The sequence below is a fragment of the Nestor notabilis genome, unplaced genomic scaffold (genome assembly GCF_000696875.1).
Source record: "Nestor notabilis isolate BGI_N333 unplaced genomic scaffold, ASM69687v1 scaffold7874, whole genome shotgun sequence".
Lineage (NCBI taxonomy): Eukaryota > Metazoa > Chordata > Aves > Psittaciformes > Psittacidae > Nestor > Nestor notabilis.
Window position 1 is genome coordinate 46,904 of NW_009926854.1, and position 23,406 is coordinate 70,309.

At 39.4% G+C, this 23,406-nt stretch overlaps 1 protein-coding gene across 4 annotated transcripts in view; it reads right to left on the reverse strand.

The window, feature by feature from the left end:
• Window positions 1–23,406, reverse strand: part of NOL4 (nucleolar protein 4) — a 155,459-nt gene that overhangs the window by 6,858 nt on the left and 125,195 nt on the right. For all 4 annotated transcript variants that reach the window (XM_010013777.1, XM_010013778.1, XM_010013780.1 and 1 more), the window contains one exon: window positions 1,879–2,059. In XM_010013777.1, coding sequence (XP_010012079.1) covers window positions 1,879–2,059 — 181 coding nt within the window. The remainder of the gene's footprint in view (window positions 1–1,878; window positions 2,060–23,406) is intronic.

The window sequence follows — 23,406 nt, forward strand, 5'->3', positions numbered from 1 at the left end:
AAGAAGAAATGTTCGAGCCTATGTCAGTATGCAACCTGTAAGCATCCCCTGGTCCCTTCACCCCAGCGATGCCACCCAGGGAAATGCAGTGCACTGCACGGTTCCCTGGCTGCGCTAGCTGTGCAGCATCTGGCAGTTCCTGAATAACCACTGTTTGTCCTGCAAAACCCATCTTGAGCTTTAACTGTGAAAAAACACTGAAGTCCTCCACATTAAAAGGTACAAAGAAAATGTTGCTTCTAATCAGAAAGCAACACTAATATATGATGTTTAATTTGTACCTCATTTTTTCAAATTGCATGCTGAAGTGACATAGAATACTTTTGCCTAAACCCCACAATTCACTGAAAAATGGGAGTTGCAAAACTGTATCCTATTACAAGAGGATTGAAGGGAAGAACAAATACACACAACAGTTGTGATTCCTCACAGTTTAAGATTATGTAAAGCAGGACAAATCTGATGGTTTCTGCTGACAAATAACACATGGGGAGTTTAATGCTACTCCTAATTGGGTAAAAGAGCTAATGCCAACTGCTTTCAGTGGGAACTGGCTCAGATCTTCTCTGACACAATGGAAAATACAATTCTAAAGTTCTTGTTCATTTTTGCAAGAAATCATATTTCCACAGCCTGTCTTACTCTTATGAAAATATTTGATCAGAGATCATATTCAGTACCTCATATGTTTTTCATGCATATGGAAACCATCATAATTATCATTCACTCTTTAAGTCAAAGACTTTTGACAACTAAAATATTATCTTTCTAAAGCCTTTTGAAAACTTAATGTAAATCATTCACAGACCTTTGAGGATTATGGGGCAGGGGGGGAGGTGAGGAAGCAGACACAACTGAAGGTCACTAGGACACCACATACCAATAACTCCTCACAGACTGCAGCCCTGATAGCATTTTGAAAATTGCTTTGCATGTTGAATATAGAGGCTGTAGCTGAACAATTACCATCTTGCCTATGTCAGCCCACATACTGAAGCAGCAGTCTCCTCAGCCAGAGAGGGATCAGCCAGGACAAACCCCCAGGGATTTCCCTGTCCTCTCAGACATATTTTAAACACGGTTTTTGGAAGCAAGAGACCACCAGGCTTCCAGAGTAATCTCTTTTTGCTGACAGACAATACCCTTGTTATCAGAACTGGCAAACCTTGTCCTTTGCTCTGAATTTGTATGAAATCAATGTGAGGGACTATTTCAAACAAATAATACAATTCACTTACATTTGTCCATTACAAAAGCTTGCTAATGTAAGAAGAAAGGAATGTTGCCTAAATAAATTACACCAGTGTGTGTTTTTTTTCAGAGGGGCATACAACCTCATGGTGACACATAATTACCTGCATCATTTTTAGTTTAGATTATAGATGGATATGCTGATTTCTCATTTAACACTTGGCACGCCAGATCCTTATCTGCAGCAGATTAAAGTAACTAGAGAGGCCATGTGAGAAATCTAGGTCAATTCATTTATGTTACAAAATACAGAGTTCAGTGTTTTCAAACTCCAGCCACAAAGATAGTGATGGATCAGTATAGGCAAGGACAATAATGACAGGGTAGGTCCTCATAAAGTGATGTGAATCGACTGAAGATCTAACCTGGCATTTTTTTACTCAGCTTTGTTAAAGACTCATGCTCAGTTTTGCCATATTGTGATTTAGTCCCTTGAAACTGAAAGGAGACTAGCATGCAGTGAGCAAGTATTTTGCTCAGCAGTAGCTGTTTGTGGGATTGTGTTCCTGCTCATTATGTGATAATAGCCTATGGATATTGAACTCCTTGGACTAGCTTTCTGTGCAGCAGGGGGAAACGTACACATGAGCACATATACACACAGGCACATTTTGTAAGGAAACTTACCACTGCTAGAAGCATCATTGAGATTTAGCAGCCCACCTCCGAGCCCTCTGTAACTATGGTAACTGTAGGTCCCATTGCCATTGATGTACAACACCTCCTGTGTGCTGGAAACAGCTGATGTTGAGTAAGTGACCTGGGCTGGCTCCTGTTTGTACTGCTTGTCAGCCGGAGCAGCCTCATCCTGCAAAAACAAGGACAGGTTTTGAATTATTGTTACATTTATCCTTGCACGAGAGGGTCTTTTTCATTGTTAAGACTCCACATCTATTGCTTTCAGAAAAATATAATACATGTTAAACAAGCACAGATGAGTTTTTGATTGAATATTGTTTCTTTTCAGAAATAAATAAACAAGAATACAGGTTTCCTACAAATCTGAAAATATTCATTTGTGCTCCACAAGCCAACCACATTGTTTCTCAAAGGAAAAGATGCATCCTGTCACCCTGAAGAGGCCACAGTTTCCTGCAAAACCCAACTATGTCCAGAAACAGCATGGAAAGGATAGAAAAAAGCCATTACTTTCTGAGTACAAGAATGATTCTTCCGAGCCAGCGAATCACACCTTTCTGATAAGACAAACCAATACAGAATGCACTAACCACTTCTTTTGATGTATCAGCCTCAGAAATGACAGAAGAAATAGAGGAATGGAATAAAGCAGCATTTCCTATGTTTGCAGAGTGCTGAGTGCTGAGTGAGCATCCATACACACAAGGGCCAAGTGGTAAGCATGTGTCTACAAATGTGACTTGAAAGCATTTGTTTTCTTTGTATGAGCAGTTGCAGTTTGTACACTAGGAGTTGCCTTAACTGTTCCCTGTTTGCCTCTTTGATATCTGCATAATATTTAACAGGATTTAGCTCAACAGCCCTTCAATTTTGCCCTAAAGAAGACCATGTTTTAGGTGTATTTTTCCCCTTCTGCACTTACTGTATCTACTGCTTAGAGCACCTCACCTCCTCGCATCATCACAGAATGTCCCTGTGGCAACTTTAGTTGCCACAGGTGAAAACAAAAGCATTAAGAGATTCAGTGTGTTTTAGAAGTTGGAAACAAGGAAAACTATCAGTGTGTGACCGCTCAACCCACCACAGGGGCCTGAGTGCCAGAACTTCTGATTTAGTCTGCAAATATGCTTGAACACTTTCTTTGTTCCTTTTAAGTTGTAGACTTTTTTCATGGGCCTGATTTTATACTCTTATCTAAGGAAAATATATTTCAGTGATTTCAAATGAAATGGATCTACAGAAGATCAGTATTTGAAAAATAGAGGTGAGAATGTTTGTCGACATTTTCAGAGTAGTTAACTGAAAAATGGCCTGTCAGAATTATCTCCTCTTTACGTAAGATTTTGTCCATTTCATGCCTCTCTCCTCTGCACAATTCTTCTATGGTTGCTAAATATACCAGACTTATTAAGAATGCTCTAAAACATCTCAAACCCTTTTTTACAATGCTTACTTAAAAATAAGAATGTGTATACCAGCACAGAGCAATCAAATAGTTCAAACAGTGCCCAGTCTCTGTGTTGAAGCAAAAAGGGTTCTGAAGCAGCTTTCCTGTTTGCATTAGAAGCAGTTGCCAATTCCACCTCTCAAATAAGGCACTACCAACTTCTGAGATTAAGACATCCCTGTCTTGTAGATATTTATTGGTGAAAGAGAATTGGGCACAACTGAGATGACTCAGGAGAAGGTATATATATTATTAACAGATATTTTAATATTTAATACAGAACACTGAACCACCAGATAATTAATTCCATAAACAATCAGAATGGGGCCTTTTGGGCATTAATAGGAGGTGAGGCAAAGCTTTGCAGTGTTAAAAAAGCTGGCCAAACTGGTCTCCTATGCATTTTCTCAAGTAATAATAGGCTTAAACAAAGAGCCAAAATTGCAATGTATTTTTGTCAGGGGTTCAACTTTAACGTAATTTACCTTTTATCTCCAAAGGCCATTGCTGTCTCTTACAAGAGAAAATGTATTATATTCTCTGAGAAAATATTCATAAGCTATACAGTAAAGTTCTATCTTGGCAACAAAGCTTAGCTTATTGTCCAAAACTTTAACATTCTGAAGGCTGACATGTTCTGTATCCTTACGTCTAAAATTAAGTGATGCTTCCTGCCATAGACTCACTCACAGCCTCATTCTCACAAAGAGAAGTAAGGGATCTTCTGCAAATTTATCAAGGACTGGACTGTGCTCAAGGAGTGCAAGGCAAAGGGGACTAATTCTTATGGCCAAGCAGAGTATCGCAGGGGCCCTGTCTCCTCATCCTGACTGCCTGGAACCCACAAATTTGCTGTCCCTGAATTTGCATGTCCTCCAAAGTCAGTGCACTGAAGAGCTAACAGTGAGTTCCTTGCAGAGCTGATGCACTGAGCTTCTAGCAGAGGACAGCAAGCAGAGCCTGTCTGGAGGTCACAGCAAGTGCACTTGGTCCATCTTGGTGCACACCAGCCCTTGTGTCAGAGCGAATGGCCAACAAGTGGGAGACCTGAATTGTGGCTCCTTGTTGCAATGCATGGTGAAGAGGCAGAATATTTGGGATGCCAGGTCTTTGCTAGCTATGGTGAGGAGGGGATCTGAACTCAGAGCTGCCATCTCCTAGCAACCAGGCTCAAAGCAAAACTATGGTGGGAGTTGTACCTGAAGCTGTGCCACTCTGTGGAAAGAAACGCACGATTCATAGGGCTAGAGAGACAGCAAACAGACAGGGTGTATGACTCAGTTCTCTTTCAGAGAAGTGCTGTCCTGGGAGGCTTCCAGCCCTGCTCCCTTACAGCTACTCCCTAATGCAAAACTCACAAGCTGCTCTGATTTTGGGAGTCCAAGGCTGGGGCTGTGCTGGCAAAGAGGGAACTTGGCATGGAACTAACAGAAGCCCTGTGCACCATCGTGTGCCATGTGCTGGAGCTTGAGGAGGAGCCCAGGCATCCTGGTGGGGAAGGCACTACGCAGAGGGATGAAAGGGATTGAGGAGGATGCTGAGCTCAGGACTTCTGGGTCTATGTATAAGCTCTAAACTCTCAGCCACTATACAAAAGGTGGCTTCCTTTAAATATTACATATACTTTTAAAGAGCAGTCCAATTACCTGTACCTAAATGATGAATAAGTTACCATGCATTTCAGACCTGAAATCTGAGCCTCCTTTAAGTGCTTAGCTCACTGTTTCAGTCTGACTAAATGCAGAAGCAGGGTAGGATTTTTGGTGGGCATGTTTTGAGCAGGCTCGGGTGTCAGCCTTACTGGTAGGATTATGAATCATTACACTGGTCCAGAGGGGTTAGGTGTTACCTTTCATTCATTCCCCTGGGATTTAAGCAGTTTTCAGAAATGTTCTGTATTCAAAAGGCAAAACTGTCCTTTTTCCTTGCAGCCACACCACAGATAAAGAAGCCATGCTCTTTTGTTCTTGGTGAGAAAGAAGGTGAATATCATCAATCATCATATTCACTTTTGTATACCTGAGATCTATTCTGCAGAGATCCGTCCTCTTCTTTTGTTTTATCCTACTTGCTTTGCTTTTAAACTAATGTAGAAATTACACATAGTGTTGTTCCAGAACTGAGATTTTTTTAAATATCTGTGTTAGTCATTCAACACTTCTTGTTTTCTCCCATATTATGTTTACACTTGAAAGGCTTATTAATTTATTTAAAATGTTATTTTAAAATAAGACATTTTAATTTAATCATAATCAGTAACGGCTAACCATTTATTAATGTTTGACCTAACTACCTGCAACACAAGCAGGTGTAATCCATAACAAATTTATAAAACCTGTGAAGTAGTAACTAACCATTTTTAAACTATTTATAATTTACCTTTAATAAGAAGCATGAACTAGATGTGAATAAAACATTTGTTCACTTAGAATTTGACTTACACCATCTTCATTTTCTATATGGCAATGGAAATAAGTCATCCTAACAATATTTCTCTTCTGAATTTGTTTTGGAGAAGTAACTTAAGTCTTGAGCATATCATCTTGAAAATTATGGAAATCACAGAAATGCAAAAATACCTTTTAGGCGCAAAACCTTATGAGGTTCAACCAAGACAAGTGCAAGGTCCTGCACCTGGGTCGGCACAATCCCAGGCACAGCTACAGGCTGGGCAGAGAAGAGATTCAAAGCAGCCCTGTAGAGAAGGACTTGGGGGTGGTGGTTGATGAGAAACTCGACATGAGCAGGCAGTGTGCGCTTGCAGCCCAGAAACCAGCCGTATCCTGGGCTGTATCAAAAGAAGCATGACCAGCAGGTCAAAGGAGGTGGTCCTGCCCCTCTACTCTGCTCTCGTGAGGCCTCACTTGAAGTATTGTGTCCCGTTCTGGTGTCCTCAACATAAGAAGGACATGGAGCTGTTGGAGCAAGTCCAGAGGAGGGCCACAAGGATGATAAGAGGACTGGAGCACCTCCCATATGAAGACAGGATGAGAAAGTTGGGGCTGTTCAGCCTGGAAAAGAGAAGGCTGCGTGGAGACCTCATAGCAGCCTTCCAATATCTGAAGGGGGCCTACAAGGATGCTGGGGAGGGACTCTTCGTTAGGGACTCTAGTGGTAGGTCAAGGGGTAATGGGTTCAAACTTCAACAGGGGAAGTTTAGATTAGATCTAAGGAAGAAGTTCTTTACAGTGAGGGTGGTGAGGCACTGGAATGGGTTGCCCAAGGAACTTGTGAATGCTCCAGCCCTGGTGGTGTTCAAGGCCAGACTGGACAGAGTCTTGGGTGACATAGTTTAGTGTGTGGTGTCCCTGCTCATGTCAGGGGGCTTGGAACTAGATGATCTTAAGGTCCTTTCCAATTCTAACTATTCTACAATTCTATGATAAACCATGCTAAAATACAAAGTTATCATCTGTTCACTTGAAAAGTGGAAGCATAGACACTGTGATCCACAACTTGGTATACACCAGAGATACCTATGTCTCAGTTTTATGTTCAGGTTTCTACTAGAACACAATTTTCTCTTTAAAAAAGGCACATAGCTAGAATTTATTTGATTTTATTTTTAGTCAGATGGAAGCCACTAAGTAACCCTCTAAGGACAGTGCATAATAAGAGATTTCATGACCTATTGCATAACCTGTTCATTGATGAAACCTTCTATGCTCTGACTGATATTCTGAGAAACTAATGAATAGTTTAAAAGGAAATACCACCCAGAACACCACAGACGCTAGTGCAGAATGTCACGACTACGGTACAAAGACCGAGGGTCCCTGGCAGTGTCCCAGCCTCCTGTTCCTCATGCCAGTGGAGGCACAGCATACACATTTCTTTTCAAAAAGCCTCTCTTTTATGGAAGCAACGCTAACAATGCCATTGCTCCTTTCTGTTCCCCATCTCCACCACCAAAAAGAATACAAAAAAGTAACAGCTGGTTAAAATAAAAAGCCCTGGTAAATCTGGGCTACACTGAGTTTTAATCCCGTATATACAGAAGTGTCAGAAAATCTGTGTTTTCCCTTTAAGAGAGTAGTGCTATTGCCTTGGCTCCACTGTTTGCAATAGGCATTGCTAATGTGTAAATGTAATACCCAAAAGCGAATGTGTATGCAGACCAACTCACATGGACAATGCTAGCTAACCATCAAGCTAACTAAACTTCTGCAACAAGAATATAAACGATAATGATCCAAAAATGACATAGATGGTGATATGTATTTACCTGCTGCTTTCATGAAATGCAGCTTCTACCAGACTGACAAATTAACATCTCTGAGAACGATGGCTTTTAACTGCCCCTATGTCAAGGTGATTTTTCCCCACTCAATTAGAAAAGAGACGAAAAAGGCAAACACATTTTTGCCTCATCTTTCTCTATATTTACTTTTTTTAATATGTGAAACCAAAAAATGTGGACTGCCTGTTGTTCTTGTCAATAAACACTTCTCTTAGAATACCACTTTGACGACAGCAAAACTCAAATGCAGTCTTCAGACAAATAGGCAAGCCAGGGACCCAATATTTGCATGCAGTGTTCCATTTTTTCAGCATAGGAAAACCAAAATTCATGCACATGAAAAAACAAAGCATGCTTTCATGTGCTTGATTTTTTCTTCTTTTTTATTTCCTCAATAGCTTGTAGTAGCTGTTGTTTCCCTGCCCATGACCTGTTCGCTTATACCATGTGCTCTGTCTCTTCAAACTTACTTTACACTGTCTCTTCAAAATCCCTTTCACCTCATCTCGTCCATCTTCCACGCTTCTCCAGTTTCACCTTCTACCGTCCATTTCAGTTTCAGACTTCTTGCCTAGCAAATCCTAATCTCTCCTTTCGAAACATGGATGCCTAAGCAGCTTCAGCAGCTCAAGCCCTTTTGTTCCTAGTTTGCATTTAATCAGCATCACATCCACTGATAGTCCCAGCTGAGATTTTCTCTCTGTCCTCAGACTCCTGTCAGTCTCCTAATCCCCACAATCCCAACCCACAGGGAGCAAACCCAGGTTCTACAATTAGCCGGAGTAGCTCCTGTTTTCAACCCATGTTATTTTTGCTAGTAATATCTGTTGGTTTGGGTTTTTTTAAGGAATGTTAAATACATTTAAGGATCTAACTACCCTTACAGGACAAAATTTTTCTTATTCTTGAAAAAGGGCTGCTGTTTTCTCTGAAAGAGTTGAACAGATGGAAGACATACAGAATGGAAGACAGAGAACAGTAACTGTAATCCCTAGGGGCTGAAGGTCATGAAGTTATCACCAAATTGCATACCTACTATTATAACGGGAAGTGGCAGGTAATATTAATAAGTGATGATACTACCAACTGCTTGGATGACATACATTGCTCTGACAGACCACTGGAACCTTTATTACCTTTAATCACATTAAATTTATTCTCTAGTGTTTGACCCAGCTTTTAATTTTATGACCAATATCCTGGAAGCTTAGACAGCTAAACATTATTTTAGCACATCACAGCAGGCAAAATTTTCCCTTAATATTGCAGTGAGGCTGTTGGCTCAGTGTGCTTAGCAATGGTGGAAACGGAATTTCTGCAAACGGTGGATGTGAATTTTCACTTTAGTTTTGATTTCCTTTACACATTCTTTCTCCCCTCTCCAGATGCTAAAGTTTCAACAGAAAACTACTGCTACTGGGATTACTACTCACTAAATAAAACCTCTTCAAGATTAGAGGGGCCTGAAGAAAATGAAACAGACCTACATAATGCACTGAGTTTGAAGTCCAAATGAAGGTTCACAGTAGTCCTTTGCATTCACTGGCCTTTGTATTTAAAGAACTGAATACTTATTGTCCTCTAAAAGGACAACATCTTTTAATAGGTGGTGCTGTTGCATCTGTGATCTAAGCAAGGAGGCAAGGTAAGGTTTGTAGAAAAAGGTGAAACCTTCTCCTAGACCAGAACTTCTGTGCCCATAGCTGAAACCTGAAAACTGAATTGATACACTTTTTACAGCCTGTCTAGAAAAACCTTTAAAATATACCACAGATATATTTTATCTGACGAGCAAAGTTATTCTCTGATAACTTTCCAAGACAGGTACCTATATATCTGTATTTATATACGTACATATCTATACTGGGGTATTTCTCCATGTCTCTCAGGCTAGTCACAACATTCTTTAAAATAACGCATCCATTGACAGTGCCACAATCTGTGGTCCAAAATCATCAGGCCAGAGAGATTTAAAAAATAATTGCAACTCTAGACAGATTTCTTCCCCTTTAAGTTTAGTTGTCCTTCATAAACAGCATTCCAGGTCTTTGACAGAGGATTAGGCACCAGAATTATGGATAAGTTCCATGTGCAAACAGCAGAAAAGATCCCTCAGGTTTTTCCCAGAGGAGGTAAGAGTAAATTTGTACAAGATGGCTAAAATAAAAGATGAAGTCAAGTTCAAATAATATCACAGAGCTGATGCCAGTTATTCTTTAGATTGCAAGTGTTTTGCTAATTTAGGGGTGGGCTTAGCAGTGAAATCAAGAGGGCCGTAACTGCTGTCCTCAGGCATGCACACTATTTCTCCTCTTCAAAGCAATAGCAGAGGGACTGCACAGCTTTCAACTTTCTACCCTCTGTTATCAGCTCTAGAACGTTTTTTTCTGTACCATTCTCTCTGCATTACTTTCTTCACTTTTTCTACTTAAATCGAGTATGTAAAAAAATGAGAAGACTTGTTCATGTGTGACATAATACTCAATTTGTAGCTCAGTTGGAGCTGCGTATTCCAGCTAAACTGAACATTCATGCTTTAGCTGTGAGTCTATCATCTCATCATTACATGGAGAGACATGAGTATCAGCTTGGAGTTTTCTGGCTCCTGCACAGAGAAGCAGCTGCTGGAAGTGGTCATCATCATCTCCACAGAGCATGGCTTTTAAAGGAAGATGAGCCATGGGATTCTCAGTTCCCATGGTGGAGTCTGGAAAGCGTTGCCTTCTTAACCACTGAGAGATTGTTGCCTTTCCCTTGCCTGTGACCCAGAAGTGCATACCCTGTGTCCCACTCTTCTTGCTTCCATCTATCATCTCATCATTGCATGCAGACCACATCGGTGTCAGTGTACAATTTTCTGGATAAATGTAACATTGTATGAAAAAGTGCTCCAACCATACAGATGCAACTGTATTGAACATGTTGCTGCCAGAAGTATTAATGATGATTTTGATGTGAACTTCAGTATCAAATTGGTTTTCATGTTTTAGACAACGATAAATATATTTTTTTAGATGGTGAGGAAATATTGATAGTGTCCATTTCGGCATCTAAGCTCCCTGTAACGCAACGGTGATGTAGGAATTCAAAGAGTGTATATCAAAATATTAAGCTAGCTGCCAAAAGTTCAAGGACCTCTAAACTGTCCTCCTGACACAGGGTAGAGAGCCAAGAAAAGAAAGCACCATGCTTCAGTTTCAGATTAGGAGGGCAGTAAGTTCCTTTTCCTTTCAGGTTATTAACACTGAAATGAGCTGCCAGCATCAGTTGTTGTCACCAGGCATCAAAATTGACACAAGCCAGTGTTCAACAAGAAATGAAAGCATAAGATTGACAGAGGAAAAGAAGATCAACATAAAAATGTGCTATTGTGTAGAAGAGAGAAAAATGAACCTCAGCCTTCTGCATTTCTGATAGAATGACATGTTATTTATAGACTGGAATGGGTATGCTAACCTTAAGTAAAAGGTTAGTGCTTTCACATTCCAGTGTTTGAGATTTTCACCACTGCCACCTCACCTGTAGAACAGAAAAATTTTTTGGAAGAGGTACTAGTATGGCTGTTGCAAGAAGCTGTCAGAGAATCACTTCTGTTGGAGCAATAGCAAAGCAGAGAGGTCATTTTTCATAGCCTGTTAGCTTTAACCAGTTGATTATCCACTGTGATAGCCGAAGAGCAACATGAACTTTCCAAGGTCACCAGTGCTGCTGGCTGAGCACAGAGACATGGATGAGCTATTCCTATAGTTTAGATAACTGTGATGCAAAGTCACTGGGGAAAGAGAAACTGGGTTCTAAAGGACCATGTCTCACTCTATCCAAATGGAAAAGGACAGCATTTATCTTTTTTTTTCTGTGGTACTTGCGATAAACTTACTGTCCTTTAGTGAAGTTTTAGATAGTCAATTTTTGAATGTGCTTTCCCTGGTGTGCTTTTTTTCATCAGAGACAAAGGAATGTTGAAAAGCATAACTCAAGTTAGCAATCACGTTTGAGATGGACTAATGACAGAAAGAGTCCTGCAAGTAAACTTTACAGCTCCTGCTGTTCATGTCTTAGGTTACAGTTATAACCCTTCATAAGCTATTTCATAAGTTATATTGGACATGGTCATGTTCTTCATTTTTCTAGAGAATTTTAATGTATGAAAAAATTTAGTTAGCTAATAGCTTGACCACTATTAACTGCAAGTTGTCTCAACATACGAGACAGGTGCATAGTGCAGGACTGCACAGAGCACTGCACGGTATGCACAGCAATGACTCCCTCAGTGCAGTTCTCAAGAATGTGTCCAATGGTGGCCAGAATGGATTGCAAACACCTATGGGCATGTAAGAGGCAGAACTGGAACTGGACCTGGCTTGAATACATTAATTGTGCCAATGCCTTTGACTTTTGGCAAAAGTCCTATGTGTTCACAGCATATTTCACAAAATGCATGTGACATTTCCCACAGAGAAAGAGGTACAATTTCAGACAAAGGGGCAAAGGTGCCATGCAAGGAGCAGAAGAGTCATTGGGGCCACCATTTTCTGCTTTGCAGAAGAACACCAGAGGAGAACTTTTGCTCCTCCATATTGTACCAGCAGAGAGAAGACATTTGTTAGGGCCAAAGCCTTATACAGAATTTCTTTCTTTCAGGATAGGCAGAAAACAAAGGTAGTTTTTTACTCTGACATAAAGAATAGCATAGCATGGTGCGTGCCCTGGGCCTTATCAAAAGCTACTGATTTAGGCCTTGTTTCAGTACAACTACAGAAATGCCCACCTAAATGAAACTCCTTGAGAATGCTCACCTCCTCTATTTGCATCTCTCCACCCACTCTATGCCCACATTTTCCTTCAAAAGAAAGCCAGTTTCCCATGGGAGACTGCATCTCCAACTCCTTCAGCCTGTCACAGAGGATGGGACCAGAGACAATGTGAAAGGATCCTTTCCTTCCCTGTGCCCCCTCCATAGATCTCTCAGCCCAAGATAGCTCACGGCACAGGACCATGGGAGAGTTTGTTTTGTACTTGCCTGATACCAAAGTGAAACACTGCACAACGAACCCCAGGGCCTAGGGTGCCTCTACTGAAATCAGATTGGCTGAAAAACTGAAGAATATAAAGGTAAAACTTCAGGGGAAATGAAGCACAGGTTATGTCATCTTTATTCTTAAGTTGGTGCATATCACCTCTAGTCCTTTCAAAGCCAATTTCTTCGCAGAGGCCAGCACCTTATGGCTACTTATCTTTTTGCCACGACTTCATTGACGGGCAGTACAAATGGAGGAGTCCGAATATCTGACATTTCTTCCAAACAGAAACAACAAAAACAACAAGAAAACAATGCCATCTTTTCCCATCCCAACAGCAGTTTTGCCTGCAGGTAATGGTGCTGTATGAATCAATGTATTACTGAAAACTGATGCATGATGACAAAGGCATTGCAGTACTTACTGCTGAAGAAGGACGCAAAATGAGAGAAATTCCTCCTTTGTGGTGTATTCCTCACATTCAGAACAAGCCTTGCTATGCCTCAGGCAGCTCCACTTTTATGATCACAATCAAACATTCTTCTCTGCATTTTTCATACTTACGTGCATTATCCTCAAAAATTATCTCAGTTAGGCACTCCTATAGGGAGAGATGTTTCTCTCCCCCCTTGCCAACATGCCATGTTTTAGTGACTGTGATGGCCAATGCTTTCAGCTGGGATAGACCAGCATTACTCCATTCAGTGCAAAAGGACTGTGGCACCAGAGCACCACAGAGAAAATGTTTAAACTCGTGAATCAAATGTTTAGGGAGCATGCAGGGGAAAGTGTGTGGGAGTATTGGAGCAATACTTGTGCCAGCTTTGCAGATTTATTGCTACAATATCATCACGGTCAACATAATTAAACCTCCCACTATAGGTCTCTCAGACTACTGCATTACAACTGGTATCACTCCCACCACTGACAGCATATTTTTTTGACACAAAACAGCTTTCCATACACCTGCTAGCCCTGGGGTATGCAGATGCAACTACTGAAAAAGGCTTTATTGCAGAACTATGATTTGGACTGTTGAGTGCTTTTTCTTATTTCTCTTCTGCCCCACATTCTTTTAATACTACATATATTGGCGTGTGTGGCAGGGGGGATGGACCAAAGCACTTTATATTAGATTCTAAATGAAATTCTTCTTCATTTAGAAACAGAAGATGACAGCCTAGACACAAAGCATTTGAGGTCAATGCTGAATTAGCTTCTTCAGCTCCAACAAATTGAAAATGTCTGCATGTTCCGCTTTGGAAAGGAAAAAAAAGCAAAGCTCGCTAGAGATTCTAGCATATTGCCGTATTTACAATATGCTGTCTTCTCCACAGGTAAATTCTAGTGGGAGTTATAGATAGCTGTCTTCTAAAAACCAGGTTTTTTGTCTGTTAGAGACTGAGAAATTACTTTTTTGCATGCACTTAGTGACTGGGTCTTGTTTTCAAGAGTAGGTTCAGTATTTTAAAGATATTTTACCCTGTATTTGATACATCAGCTTGCTAATGTTTTTACTTCAAATCCACATTAAAACTTGAACTGCATGTTTGTGAAAACAAACATTCTTTCTGTGAATTTCAGTGTAGGTTGTCTGGGTTTGAAACTGCCTCAGGTACAACTTGACTTTTACAGTTTAAAAACAAAAAGGAAAAAAATCATTTAAAAATAAAAGGCATTTTTTAAAAAATCAACTGAGCTCCTCACCCTGTATCAAAGTATTTAGAAGAAAATGTTTTGCTGCTGAAGATGACCTGCAGTAAATTTTTGATAGAACTTGGTGCACATCCTTTAACTTCAGTATGGTGAGGGTTCTGTATTTGAAAAGACTCAGTAGATAAGAAGTGATGCTTTTGGGGTATGGCCTTTTTGATTCCACAATCATCAAATCAGAGTAGCACAAGAAACAAAGAAATGAACTGGCCTTTGGAGGATGCACTTTTGGATTTGCTTCATTAATGGAGACAGTAAAACTGAAGCTTAATATGAAACACCATGAGTAATAAGCATGAAATCTGTGCACTGCAGTACAAATCTGTTCCCCAAATATTCTCATTTCAGGGGAGGATTCTTCTGGCATGATGCCTAGGCTGCTGGCCATAGCCTGCTTGGCTGCTTTGCCCTGTGCCCAGCCTCTTTAGCAGCTGGTGCTGCTCCCAGGCAATGCACTCCTACAGCTTATTATGGTTTTTATTTTTTTCTTAGAAAAATATGTTTCTAAATTTAGTTTAGGGACATCAAGCCATTTGTTGAATCACAAACATGTTCCTGCTACCAAACATAAGCAGTCTGTGCATACATTTCTACATATATTTTTCTGCATGAAGAATTGCACTGTTCTAACTGAGGGATACATCTGAATCCATTGTACAATTGATGCTTTGAATTTAGGAGTGATTTATGATTGTTTAAAGTCTTCTAAATCTACTAATTCATTTACCAAAACAGGCCACCCTCGAAAATAAAGCGTTTGTACATGCACACTGGGTTTGCATTGATTTCATTAAACTGGCCCAAACTCTGCGTGATAACAAGGATTTACTCACCAGAAACATTATTGCCTGCCTGTGCTGTGGGCAGGAGGGTGTGTGCAATGAAGTCATTAGCTAAACAGAGGAAATAAAAGACAAAATCATGCTTTTAACATACTTGTCTCTATGCTAGAAACATCTGACAGGCAAGAAAATGCTTCACATTTAATATCTTCTTGCCATATGAAAGGGAAGGATAAATAAAAAGCTCTCTCTTCCTGGCTTTCAACGCAGGAGCAGGAACAACAAAAGCCCTGACTCCAAAACCTACATCTTCGGGCCTGAGGAGAGAACTTCTATACCTACATTTTCACCAGCCTTTCCTCTTCAGCCTCTTTGACAGGAGCTGGGTATTAAAGACAGAAGGAAGAAGGCTGTTCCAGTCCCTGTTCATTTGCACTCACATATGCTAGGAATGGGGATAAGTTTGTTCGAAAGTTCCTGTCCAAGGAACAACCCAACCCTCCATTTCTGAGCTTTCAGCTTTATCAAACTCCAGAACAGAAAACTTACACTGGCATCAGTTTTATTTCACATTCAAGATCTTATTGCAGCTTGGGGTGTTGAAAGTGTTCTCTGAAATCAGCAGCTTGAAATTCAACCATATATGCTCAGCACAAAGAGCCTGGAAAAATAAAGCATTTTCTAATTTAATGGTCTCTGTGTTGAGGTGAAAAATCAGCTGCTCACCTTAGGGCCTCACTGTAAATCCAAGGCATGAAATTATTTGCAATTGCATGCCTTGCATATTATTTCTTTCCAATACACATGGCAAATTTAATGTAGAGTTGGGCTGGAGCATGGAGGGAGGGGGGTTGCCCTGTGATACTCAGCAGTCCCTTCCAGCTGCATCTGTTAATGACAGAACCCTATCCAGCACTGCTGAAATCAGGAATTTTGCCACTGACTTGAAAGGCAGCAGGATTTAAAATTACAATGCATATCACTTATTTTCTTCCCCTTGACAATATGGCCAGTGAATTCTGGGTAGGAAGCTAAGTTTCCCAATACTAGTACATAATTTGATCTCTTGGCAATAATCCACATGCAGCTAAACAGTGCCTGCATAACATTTTGTGCCTCAGTGGTTAAAGCATATAATTTGGAACCACAAAAGCAAACCAAAGACCAACTCAGAAGTAAAATAATCATTAGGTGGGGAAATGATGGAAGCGAACAAGGTCTGAAATGCAAACTAGTGTGTAGGTATCCAAGGATGTTACAGTCTTAGTGATCTTTGTGAACACTGGTAAAAAAGGATAAAATACTGAAGTACAGAAATCACGCTGATCCCTATTAAATACCAAATCACAAAGAGATGTCTGAATACAAAAAACTATTATTAATAAAGCTTCTGTAGTATGAGGCATTGAGCTTTTTGCAAGTTAAAGTGACTTTGGCCTCTTGTGGTTTTGGGGATTCCATTTTCTATTTGTTTGTTTAATTTAAGTGAACCATCTGCTTCCATTTGCTTTTTTTCTATTATCTAAGACTCTGCAAGCCTCCTATTCTGAAGTGAACATCATTTTGAGCTCGGCTTTTTCAGGTCTTAAGTAAATATACAGCAGAGAGGACATGTCCCCATCCCTCCGCACTGCTGCCACTTAATGGTCAGCACGGATGAAGTGCCTTTTCTTTCCCATTCTCTAAAGCAAATTAAGCCCTGTGAAACCCAAGAGGAAGGGAACTCCTGATGCTTTCTCCTTCACCTCTAACAAGGATGTACAGTTGATGTGCTCTTCCTGCATACTGAATAGCTGTGGCAAGGTCTCCATCTCGCTGAAACAAAAACACTTCTCCGTGCTCCCTCTGAATTTGCAGGTTTCTGTCACAGAAGCACTGCCTCAGCAGGGCATTCTCCAGCATCCACTGGGAGATATTTTTGCATAACTCCCTTTTCTGTAACCACTGTTGTCCAAATCTGCCCTTGATTAAAAAAAGCCAGAAAACAAACCACCTATATAAATAAAAAGAGCTCCTGGGAGCTGCAGAATGCATTGATTAGGAAAGAGAACAACATACATACAGGGACACAGATATATATCCTTCTTTCCTGCTACCTGAAGGGTAATACAGGAAATAACCACTCAGTGTCAGGATCTAGAAGCTGTGCATTTGTGGCATGGCTGAAACACAAATTCGCTGTCCTCAATATATGAAAGTTTAAAGGTCTCTTCCCCCTCACTGCTGAAAGCCAGATATGGTGATCCTGCTCTATGCCCTCACTGCAATTCAGACTTCTAGTTTCTTCCAGAACAGTTTTACAATTACCTGTGATATGTCCACCAGTAATTTCCTTCCTTCTTAAGCCAGACACATGCTGCTCCTGGTCTGCAACAGTCAGAATTTTTTTTTTTTTTTTTTTTGTTAATAAAACTGTGCTTGAGAGTCTTTCTTTAGGTCAACCCTCTTGTTACAAGCAGAGAAATGGCATCAGGAATTGTATGGAGGCAGATCACTAACATCTCCTTACAAAACGGAATTTCTTTAAAAATGAACATTTAGGAATTAGATATAAATGGAAGGAAACACAGTAGTGGTGATGTCCAAGTGGTGGTACATGTGCACTTTTATTAATATTCAGATATACTACATTAGCACAGAACCTGTATCCAATCTGCAACCATCACTTGTATCAAGCTGCTCTATTCAGGTTGCTGCTATGACAACTATCCAGAGGCAAATGTCAGGTCAGCTCCCAGCATGTGTGTCTAGGCCATAATTGCTTTGTCAGAAACCTAATAGCCACCTACTCCTCTAACAGCTAAAAGCAATATTATTAAAATTACTAAATGTTGCAATATTCTTAACACCCTATTCATACGCTACTGAAGCACTGCAAACTTTAGATTTGTCTTCCTTTTATCCCCAAACTAGAATGGGGGTGAAGAACGTGTTTCAAGTGCTTATTCGCAAATTTATATTCATTTATGTTTCAGTGTAAACCTGGGACCATTAAACTTTCTCTTCCTTTGGGGTTAGATATTATCCTTCATTCCACCGTGCTGATTACTGATATTTAATTTGCCTGCTTACAAATCACAGCATGGAAAAAAATTACAGCTGTCACCTTGATGAGAGGTTTTTTAAAAAATGCAGTTAGTGTTTATCATAAAGAACTGCTTCATAGCATCCTAGTGCCTGACAGTCTGCAAAGTGCATAGACTTGCTCTTATCAACTTGAAAAGCTCAAATAATTAGAGGGTTTTTAAATTGAGTTTAGGTTTCATAATTAAAGAAACTGGTAGCTTCCACAAGACTCAGAAATATAACCAGAACATTTATCCTAATGTTATTTATCCTAATCACATCTTTTAACCTTATGATTAAGAGACATTTAATGTTTATATTGAGGGAATCTTTTTGAGATGCCTAGTAGAGAGTGAAATAACTAAAGCAGAGATAAAGATTAAGTAAGTAATATTCTTGCAACAGCAAAGTTGTCCTGGCAGCCATCTCCAAGTATGATCTCATGTGAAGAATTAAAGGAAGTCAGCACAGGCCATTGGTCACAGGCTTGCCAAGATGGTGTAAAAAGGCTTTGACGTAAAGTTTCTGGGGGAGGGGAACCTTAAGCCTGTTCACCATATGTAATGAATGCATGTAAAAAGGGCTGTATTTTAGCTTTACTTAGTTTGTTTCATGACACCTTTGTTGACAGTAGTCCAGAACCTCCTATGCAACCGCTCCACACTGACTATTGCTAGAGATGTAATAAGGATCTTGAAGGATTATCCTAGCAAATCATCCCAAGATATCACTCACAAGCACATGAAATCTTAAGGATTCAGGTAACGCCTCTCTCTGAATGAAGCAAGTCCTAGAAAGTCAATCCAGTTAGAGATTTTACATTTCTTATCAACTGTGATGGAAAAAATCCTCAAAATTCAAGACTGGAGTTGCCCTTTTTCAATATCCAGATTCATCAGAGATGTTTTGGAGTGCAACACAAAAGCTCTGCATTGCCTCTGTACCCACTGCCTGATCTGGACTGGGAAAGATCAGTCAAATCCAGCCTAGTGTCATAATCATTTCGCCATCTGGCAGTAGCATCAGTGAACATATACAATTTCAATATATAAATCTATAAAATTTGTGCAAGGGAATAAATTATTTGTACTACATGGCAGAATTAAAAATTGGAAGTAACAGAACTCTTCAGTTGTGTAATATCTATTATATATTTAACTTCTTGGCACTTAAGCTTCTGGCCAACCAACAGAGTTTGATCTCAAGATAATGAAAATGCACTGAAGCTAAAGAGAGCACTCGAGTAACATCTAACACAGTCAGACAGCCAAAGCATTACAGTCCAAGCTACCATGATCTAGTAAACACATTTGTATTCCTTACAGAGAAGTCTCAGAAACTGACAAAGCTTTTATTGTTACCGGTTCAAAACCTATGGGAAGTTACCAGCTTCCTGACAGACAAGATCCCATTGATTTTCCCATTATGAAATAAAGTATTGTCATGAAAAAAAAATTGAAAATAAGTAATTGATGCCAGTGAGACCAATTTTCATTAACTTATTTTTAAAATTGGATTTTTTCAGCCTTGAGTTAGGAAATACAAAAATCAAGTGAGTGGAATTTAAAGCATATAGGTAGAAGGATGGTTTCTTCCTGGTTCACACTTTCAGACTTAACAATATCCCCAGATCAGTGCTATATTAAGTAATGCAGCTATCAGAAAGAATTCTAGAAAGTAATTCATAAAATGCAGTATTTGTGTGTGCACAGACACACTTTGGAAAGGTTTCTTCTGAAGAGATAGGAATCTGTGCACAGGTTTATAGGTATATAAAGCCATCCCTTCAAACTTACTACTTGTGAAAAAACCAGCTAATACTTATGAGGGGGTTGGACTAGATGACCTTTGAAGGTCCCTTCCAACCAAAACTGTTCTATGATTCTATATTTCTATGGCCAATACTCTATCTGTCCAAAAGAAAAAATGAGCTTTTGGAAGTTTCCATAGTTTTAACTTTTAAACTGGTTCTTTTTGCTGAGCAATACCCAAGATGTTTATTCATCAAACCACTGGTAAAATTAACACTGTAGGCAGAAGCATATTTGCTCTGGTAATTCATATTCTTTTACTGAAGTACAGACTTCCATTAGGGGTGTACATGCAATATGCTCAGAACTTCCTGCCCAGGAACAGTGTTGTGCCAAGTAGAGGAAGAGAAATGGAGGAGGAAAGAGCATAAACAAGACAAGAAAAGGAATTGAGAAAGCTGCTGAAGTTTTGTCTTAGCTTCAGCACTGGGCATAACACTCATTGTGATCTTAATGAATTCACATTTTATGGATAATATTCTGAAAAAGTTTGTGGTGGGGATGCAATTACATCTCACTTTAAGGCAGATCACCCCTCTGGAGAATAAGGCAGACCTTCACTGTGCTATATATGAAGACAGGCTGAGAAAGTTGGGGCTGTTCAGCCTGGAAAAGAGAAGGCTGCATGGAGACCTCATAGCAGCCTTCCAGTACCTGAAGGGGGCCTACAAGGATGCTGTGGAGGGACTCTTCAGAGGGACTGTAGTGGTAGGACAAGGGGTAATGGGTTTAAACTTAAAAAGGGGAAGTTTAGATTAGATATAAGGAAGAAGTTCTTCACAGTGAGGGTGGTGAGGCACTGGAATAGGGTGCCCGAGGAAGCTGTGAATGCTCCAACCCTGGCGGTGTTCAAGGCCAGGTTAGAGAGAGCCCTGGGCGACATAATTTAGTGCAAGGTGTCCCTGCCCACGGCAGGGGGGTTGGAACTAGGTGATCTTAAGGTCCTCTCCAACCCAAACCATTCTATGATTCTATGATTCTATGTGTAAGAATAAAGCAGCTTTAATAAAACACTTCCAATTCAGCTGTGAGGGGAAGTGGTGAATGAGTGCTCTTACCAGATCCTCTTAAAAATCTACTTTCCAGGACTGTCTAATGCTTGTCCTCCATTAGATCTCTTGAAATAATTTATGAAATGGCTGTTTTCATTATCCAAATCTTATTTGCCCTTTCCTCCTCCTAACTTTCCACTGAAGGGTCCTCAAAGCCTGAGTCCACCCATTGGTATAATGCCAAATTTTGGAAATTCACATTTAAAAAGGAGAAGAAGAGATATGTTAACAAGAAAACAAGGCTTATGTGGTTTTTTTGAGCTATGGAAGAGTAAAACCAACATGCTGAACTGAACTTTTTCAACCTTACTTTGTTTGGGAAAAACAATCCAATGAAAATATTTTATTTTGGATATATGTAAGAAAAGTGAAGAAAATTTAAAGATAAGTAAAAGAAAAAAAATAGGCAGAGAAGGATGGAACCCTTTTACTCCCCGTCTCAGCATAAGAACCGAGCAATGTGTGTTAAATATTCCACTCAGAAATATTCTGGAATTTTTTGCTCTCAGTTTACTTTGTTAAAGTCACATACTCAGAATAAATAATTACATTTCAATGGAACTGGGGCTAGAACCAAGGTTTACTACTTTAATGTCTTAGCTATTCCACCCTGCAGGGTAAATTTCTCATTATAAGTTTTATGAAGCTACCTAACACACATTCCCATATTTTTTTGCCAGCCAAAACTATTCAGCAAATCTATCCTGAATTCACAAATACTTTTGCAAGCACCAAAGCTACATCAACCCAGCTAATTTAATGCTTGCTGAATTAAATGGCTGGTGCTATTTGCAACTGTCTCCACATTGTTCCCAGAACTCGCAGCCAAAAAGAGGGCAGAGATGAAGGAAGCAGAACCCAACACCTGTCCTTCATAGCAGCTTTTCTACTTTAACATTATAATTGCAATTAAGGTGATCAGCTGGGAGCTGTTCTGCCTACAGATTTTTAATTCTGTAATGAAAAGTAAAGAAATACCTTGCCATTCAACAATCAGAGAATCATAAAATAGTTAGGGTTGAAAATGACCTTAAGATCACCTAATTACAAAACCCTTCTGTGATAGTAATACCACCATGAAAAGGAAAAAAACCCCTATTAATATGCTTTTTGAGTTCCATCTACAGTTTTGAAATGGTCTTTGTTTCAACAGCTCTCTGGCTCTCTGGAGAGTATTATTGGATTCTCATTTAAATCACTTGAAAACTCTGCCTCACCCTGGCTGGAAAAAGGAATTGATCCACAATTCTGTGCAATGAAAGTAACCGATGTTTGCACAAGTCTTTTCCAGTTTTCCTTGGGGAAAGCACATCCACTTTGCAGTTTGGTTGGTTTGTTGTTGTTTTTTTTTTTTTAATTTTCACTGAAAAATCAGAGAATAAGAGAATAGAAAACCTGCAGAATCTGAATGAGCACTGCTTCTAAACTAAGCCATAATTAACACTATGGTGCTTTGACATCCCATGTGATTTGTAAATCTTAAGGCAAACATACTGGAAGAATGAAAATACTAACAAAAAATGTAACAGCAAAAAGAAATAGCAATATCCATTCTCACATCCTAAACTATCAATGTTCCAGGGGCAGCAGTAGGAACCTCTTATTCAGTTAGGGCACGACCTGAAAGAACTCAATGAACTACATATAAAATTAAAAAGTTCTTTTACAAAATGTTCTTTTCCATAAAAAAAAGTCACCCACCATGAGAGAAGCATATTTTTGAACAATTGAGACATTACTAAGATTTGACTTAGTGATAATCATGAAGAGAAATAAAGCATAATAGTCTTTGCTATAAGAATGTTAGGCATTCAACTGTATCTGTGCAGCAATTAAATAATCAAAGCCTGGAATGAGCTACCAGTTTGATTTAAAAAAAAAAAATAAATAAAAGAAAACATGCAATTCTCAACAAATTAAAAATAATAAAATCCTAACGTACTATAACAGGTGAATAATCACATAAGAAAAAATAAAATAAATATTGATATGAGCTTTAAAAAGTCACTAACAAGTTAATTGACAGCATTTTGCTAGGTATCACAATAACTTTTCTGTTTCAGGCAAATAGGTATTTTCAGAAACACTATTTCACCTTACATTTAGAAATGTATACACATTTTGAAAGAGAGTATGCGCACAGATAAATATACTGACTCATGGATACATGCACCCTTTCTGTTATTTATGTGAATTATATATACTGCATGTTCTGTTCCTTTTAATTCTAGCAAGCTGATTACACACTACACCCTTGAAATCTACAACCATTAAAAAGCAAACATATAGCTTCATCCAGCTGGACATTATAAATATACTAGACGCCCTCATACAGCTTATGTAAATATAGACAAAGACATGCTTGTGTATTCATTTAAAGAAGAAAT